This window comes from Lepidothrix coronata, unplaced genomic scaffold (genome assembly GCF_001604755.1).
Source record: "Lepidothrix coronata isolate B3197 unplaced genomic scaffold, Lepidothrix_coronata-1.0 Scaffold447, whole genome shotgun sequence".
Classification (NCBI taxonomy): Eukaryota; Metazoa; Chordata; class Aves; order Passeriformes; family Pipridae; genus Lepidothrix; species Lepidothrix coronata.
Genome location: NW_016690627.1, coordinates 43,962 through 49,981, shown reverse-complemented (window position 1 = coordinate 49,981; position 6,020 = coordinate 43,962). Strand labels below are relative to the sequence as shown.

At 63.0% G+C, this 6,020-nt stretch overlaps 2 protein-coding genes across 5 annotated transcripts in view; one reads left to right on the top strand and one right to left on the bottom strand.

Annotated features, from left to right (window-relative positions):
- Positions 1-3,252, top strand: part of MAP3K12 (mitogen-activated protein kinase kinase kinase 12) — a 7,554-nt gene extending 4,302 nt beyond the window's left edge. The window contains exons 7-12 of the mRNA XM_017839657.1: positions 310-426; positions 645-782; positions 1,203-1,650; positions 1,903-1,973; positions 2,365-2,614; positions 3,113-3,252. Of these exons, the coding sequence (XP_017695146.1) occupies positions 310-426; positions 645-782; positions 1,203-1,650; positions 1,903-1,973; positions 2,365-2,614; positions 3,113-3,205 (1,117 nt within the window). The 3' untranslated portion in view covers positions 3,206-3,252. The remainder of the gene's footprint in view (positions 1-309; positions 427-644; positions 783-1,202; positions 1,651-1,902; positions 1,974-2,364; positions 2,615-3,112) is intronic.
- Positions 3,253-4,033: 781 nt separating this feature from the next.
- The window catches only part of PCBP2 (poly(rC) binding protein 2), a 14,414-nt gene continuing 12,427 nt past the window's right edge, over positions 4,034-6,020 (bottom strand). For all 4 annotated transcript variants that reach the window (XM_017839658.1, XM_017839659.1, XM_017839660.1 and 1 more), the window contains one exon: positions 4,034-4,615. In XM_017839658.1, the coding sequence (XP_017695147.1) occupies positions 4,579-4,615 (37 nt within the window). In that variant the 3' untranslated portion in view covers positions 4,034-4,578. The remainder of the gene's footprint in view (positions 4,616-6,020) is intronic.

Genomic DNA, 6,020 nt, shown 5'->3' with positions numbered 1-6,020 from the left:
CGCATGGTGGGTGCTGTGGGGGTCTGTGGGTGCCTGTCCCTGCACATGGTGGGTGCTGTGGGGGTCTGTGGGTGCTGGTCCCTGCGCATGGTGGGTGCTGTGGGGGTCTGTGGGTGCCTGTCCCTGCACATGGTGGGTGCTGTGGGGGTCTGTGGGTGCTGGTCCCTGCACGTGGTGGGTGCTGTGGGGGTCTGTGGGTGCTGGTCCCTGCACATGGTGGGTGCCATGGGGGTCCATGGGTGCTTGTCCTTGCACATGGTGGGTGCCATGGGGTGTGTGTGCCAACGCCCTGCATGTCCCGGGGGCCAGGCACGCGCTGGACATCCGGGAGCACTACGAGCGCAAGCTGGAGCGTGCCAACAACCTCTACATGGAGCTCAGTGCCCTCATGCTGCAGCTGGAGCTCAAGGAGAAGGAGCTGCTCAGGTGAGTTGGGCACTCCTGGCGCTCAACAGCACCCCCAGCACCCCCTGTGCCCACCCCATGATCACCCCATGGCCAACCCTGTTTCAACCCCATGGCCATGCCCTCCCCGTGCTCACCCTGAGCTCCAGACCAGCCCCCCAAGGGCACGGCCACCCCCCCAAGCCCCTGTGCCCTGTGCCCCGTGCCCTGTGCTGCTGCCCACGAGTGGCCCATGGCAGGAGGGAGCAGGCGCTGGAGAAGCGCTACCCTGGGCTCTTCAAGCCGCGGGCGCCGCGGGGGCTCCTGCACGGGAACGCCGTCGAGACCCTCATCAAGAAACGCAACGTCCCCCAGAAGCTCTCACCCCACGGCAAGAGGTGAGCCCGGGGTCCCCCTGGGGCCTTTGGGGTGGAGGGTGCTGGGGGGTTGTGTGTCTGGGTGCTTTGGGTTGAGGGGGGAGGCACGGACAAGGGGGTTCTTCCAGGTGGGGGGTCTGGGGGCCTGGGTGTGGGGGTGTTTAGGGGATTTGGGAGCCCTGGGTCCTTTGGGGTGGGGGAGTCTGGGTCTGGTTTTGGTGGGGGGAAGTGCTCTGGGTGTGCAGATTCCTGGGGACCTCAGGGTGGGAGTCTGGGGTCCTTTGGGGGGGGGAGGTTGGGCCTGCAGATGCTGGCGGCCCTTGGAGGGGGAAATCTTTTTGGTGGGGTGTGGACATGGGGGTCGCTCCTGGCTGGGTGGGGAGGGCTCCTGGCTGCCCGGGTCCCCAACCACAGCCCTTCCCCATGTCCTACCCCCCCCAGACCCGACATCCTGAAGCCGGAGGTGCTGCTGCCCAAGCTGGACGCGGCCATGGCTCAGGTGGCCCTGCCGGGGTGTCCCAAGGGCCCCCCCTCCCCCGGGCGCAGCCGCCGGGCCAAGGGCCGCCACCGCAAAGCGGGACCCCGGGGGGGCTGCGGGGAGCTGGGCCCCGAGGCCGGAACCCCCCGGGGGCTGCCCGTGCCCCCCACCACCGCTGCCAGTCCCGACATCCTCGGGGGCACCCTGGAGGCCGCGGGTGCCCCCCCGGCCACGGTACCTGACGTGGGACCCGAGGGGGCGACGGGCACCCAAGGGTCCCCCCCGCCGCAGCCCCCCACTCCCGGGGAGCCTGAACGGGAGAGCGGGGCCGGCCGGGGGGGGAAAGGGGGGGCCGGGCAGCACCTCACCCCCGCGGCTCTGCTGTACCGGGCGGCCGTCACCCGCGGGCAGGTGAGACCCCCGGACAGCCGGGTCTCTCTTTTGGGAGGGGGGCACACAGGGCAGGAACCCCAGGTCCTTCCCAGGAGTGGGAGGTGGGATGGAGTCCTTCCAGGGAGAGGTTTGGGGGGAGGTCCCTCCTGAGGAGGTGTGGGGGGGTCAGGACTCCTGGGTCCCTCCTGGGGGGGATGGTGGGGGGGGTCAGGACCCTGGGTCCCTCCTGAGGGGCAGCAGGACCCCAACACCCCCCTCCTTTGCCACCAGAAGCGGGGGGTCTCATCGGAGGAGGAGGAGGGCGAAGTGGACAGTGAGGTGGAGCTGCCACTGCGGCAGAGGTGGGTGTTGCCCCCCCTCTATGGGTGCTTTGGGGGGGGGCACTGACATGTGGGTTCCTCCAGGTGAGGAGGGGTCATTTAGGGGAGTGGGAGCACTGGGTCCTTTGGGGTGGGGGTGTCCGGGGTCTTTCGAGGGGGGGTGGGGGGAAGTGCTCTGAGTGTGCAGGTGATGGGGGTCCTCAGGGTGGGGGGGGTCCATGGGTGCTCGGACACCTTAGAGAGGTCTGTGGGTGCCTGGACACCTTGAGAGGTGTCCATGGGTGCTCGGACACCTGAGAGGGGTCTGTGGGTGCTCAGACACCTGAGAGGGGTCTGTGGGTGCCCAGGCACCTGAGAGGGGGGTCTGTGGGTGCCCAGGCACCCGGGTCCTCACCCCTCGCCCCCCGCCCAGGTGGCCCCCGGGTATGAGCAAGCGCCAGTCGCTGTCGACCTTCAGCTCGGAGAACTTCTCGGATGGGGACGGGGACGAGGGGCACACGAGCGAGCCCTCCCACAGTGCCACCCCCGACGTGGGCAGCACCAACACGGACGAGCGTCCCGACGACCGCTCCGAGGACCTGCTCTCCCAGGGCTCCGAGATCCCCCTGGACGCGGCTCCCCCCGAGGGGCCCGGCCGCCGGCACGGGGGGCTCAGCCCCAAGGTGATGCCCCCACCCACCCTGGGCCGGTGCTGGGCAGCACCCACAGCCCTCCCAGGGATGGGCACTGTGGGGTGGGGGTCCCCAGGGTTGGGGATGGTGGGTTGGGGGGGGGTCCCCTGAGCCCCTCCAGATGGGGTCAGCAAGGGGAAGGGGGTCTCCTGAGCTCCACCAGGGATGGGGATCCCCCTGGGTTGGGGATGCTGGGGTGGGGGGTTCCATCGAGTTCCCCCAGATGGAGTTAGCAAGGGGAAGGGGGTCCCCAGGGTGGGGATGGAGGGGTCCCCTGAGCCCCCTCAGATAGGGTTACCGAGGGGAAGGGGGTCCCCGGGGCCCCACCAGGGATGGGGATCCCCCTGGGTTGGGGATGCTGGGGTGGGGGGTTCCATCGAGTCCCCCAGATGGAGTTAGCAAGGGGAAGGGGGTCTCCAGGGACCCCCAGCCAGGGGTAGCAGGGCAAGGGGGATGTTTAACCCCCCCATTTGTGTCCCCCCTCCCAAGGTCTCCGAGGACTCGGACTGTGACAGCGCAGAGCTCGACCACTCAGGCAGCGGCGAGGGGCCCCCCCGGCCCACAGCCCCCCCGGGCCTGTGACCTGTGTCCCCCCTCACACCCCCACCCCCTGCACCCCCTCACTTGTACAGCCCCAAATATTTATATAAATATCTATCGATCTCTACTGCTGCTGCTGCCTCGGGGTGGGGGGCACTGCAAGGGTGTTTTTTTTTGGGGGGGGGTGTGGGCAGGGGGCTTTGAGGGGGCACTGCAAGGTGGTTTGGGGGGGTACTGGGGCAAAGAACAGGGGGAGAGGGTGTTTTGTCTCCCTCATTTGTTTATGAAGGTCCTACTCTAACAACCCCGTAGAGGTGGAGAGGGGTCCCCCTAATTCGAGGGAGGGGGCACAGGATATAAGGGGCTGAGCCCCCCAGATAGTCCCAGCCTTTCTTTACTGGTGGCACTGGGAACACTGGGCGGTGGCAGACACTCAGGGAAGAGGAGGGGAGGATTGTCACCCATGGGATTTTGGGGGGAAGGGGAGGGGAAAGGAAAGAGTGAACAGAACCAACTGGGACACCAGTTTCCATTAAAGACCAGTTAGCAGGGAACTGGGAGAGGAGAGACACCCCCAAAACACATCCAGAGGATCAAAGTTCCCACCCCAGGACCGGTTTATGTCAGTCCAGTGAGACCCCAAAACCCAACTGGGCCGTAAGTGGGAGCAGTGGGCCAGTTCATCCCACTGCAGAGGGATCCCCAAGCTGGGCCATACTGGGAGCACTGGGCTGTTTAACCCCACACTCTGGAAGGATCCCAAATGCCAACCAGGCTGGTTTATCCCTCTCCTGGGGGAACCCAAAGGGGGCTATACTGGGAGCACTGGGAAGAGCCAAGGGGGTTCAAATAAAGACGGAGACAGGCAGATCCATTAACCAAAATATCCTGCAGGTTCTATTCACAAGGAAAAGCTCCAGTCCATCTTTTTATTCAGTTTTTTTTTGAAAAATTTCCTGACGTTACAGAACTAAACTGAAATGGTTTTTTTTTGTGTGTTTTTTTCTTTTTTTGTGGGTTTGGGTTTTTTTTGCCTTTTTTTTTATTTCCACTCTTAACATTTTATGACAAAAACAGAAACTTCATGAGCCGAAAAAAGGAGGGAGAGGGGAGAAAGGGAGGGAGTTGCGGGGAAAGGGAGGGGAGAGGAGAGAAGCTTTATAAAACTAAGATTTGGGGTTCAGCAGTTTTTTAAGAGAGCTGAACGAAAGGAATTAGAATGCTTTTTGTCTTTTAATTCAAAAAAACCCGAAAAAAAAAAACCAAAAACAAAAACCAGAACAAAAATGAAACAAACTGAACCTGGTGAGTGGCGCGAGGCTGGAGGAACCGAAAATGTACAAACTAGTTAAAACCTGGGTCGGTGCTAAAGGGGCCGCAGATGGATGGCGAGGCTGGGGGGGTCCGGGGCCCCCCTAACTGCTGCCCATGCCCCCGGTCTCCGAGGAGAGCCTGCAACGAGAAAAGGGCGTCAGAGGGACCCCCCCAAAGGAAGAAAGGGGGTCAGAAGGGCCCCCCACTGAGGAGAAAAAGGCTTTAGAGGGACCCCTGCAATGAGAAAAGGGCATCAGAGGGAGTCCCAAATGAGGAGGGGTTCCCCCCCCCAATGAAGAAGGGGCATCAGAGGGACACCTGCAATGAGGGAAGGGTGTCAGAGGGACCCCCCCAGTGAGAAAAGGGCAAAGGGGATCCCTGCAACGAGGAAAGGGCATCTCAGGGACCCCCCCTAATGTGGAAGGGGCGTCAGAGGGGCCCCTCCTGACAAGGAAAGGGTGTCAGAGGGACCCACCCCAATGAGGAAAGGGATTAGGGGACCCCCTGCAACAAGGAAAGGGCTTCAGAGGGGCCCCCAATGAGGGAAGGGCATCAGAGGGACTCCCCAGTGAGGAAAGGGTGGGGAGGGGCCCCTCAACAAGGAAAGGGCACCAAAGGGGATCCTTGAATGAGGAAAGGGCACCAAAGGGGATCCTTGAGTGAGTAAAGGGCATCAGAGGGGATCCTTGAGTGAGGAAAGGGCATCAGAGGGGACCCCCGAGGAGGAGGCAGGTAGGGAGGAAGGCAGCCCCGTGGGGAGCACCTGGAGAGGGAACCCCCCCAGGAGGGAGGGGAGGGGGTTTTGGGGTGCAGAGGGAGGTGGTTTATGCACAAGCAGCGAGGAAACGGAGGGGAGGAGGGGGGTGCAGGGCACTGCCTCCCCCCAAAAGGCACCTGAGGGGCTCCCAGGGGGCTGGTGGGGAGGGAGGGAGGGTCCAGGCTGAGCATGGCTGGCTCTGCTCCAAGCTTTTGGGGGCAGGGGGGGAACTCAGGGGAAGGGGGACCCCGAGGGGCAGGAATGAGGCAGCAGGGAAGGGAGAGTGCGATGGGAGTGGGGGGTGAACCCCCAGCAGGGACCCCTCAGGCAGGGGGAGGGTGGGGGGCAAGGCAGGGGACACACAGACATTGCAAGGGCATCTCTGAGCCCCCCAAACCCAACCCCAGCACAGCTGCCACACCTCCGAGGTGGCTCAAAGCTTCTCCCTCCCTGCAATTTAAGGAGGGAGGGGGGACACACACACCCCAATCTGGGTGGCAGAGGGGTCAATAAGAAGGGGACCCCCCCGGGGCTGGCCCCCCGCTTCGGCACAGATCTACCAGAGCAGGTTCTCACCGTGGCAACTTTATTACAGGTACAGACAGTTAAGAGAGGACAGGTGAGGCCCCGGGGATGCAATTCCAACCCCCCCAAAATCACGTATTCCCCCTCCCTCCCTCCACCCTTCCACCCTCCCGCCCCACAACTGCAACCAAGCTACTCAAAAAATGGAAAAAAAAAAAAAAAGAAAAAAAAAAAAAAAGAAAAAAAAAAAAAAGAAAAAAA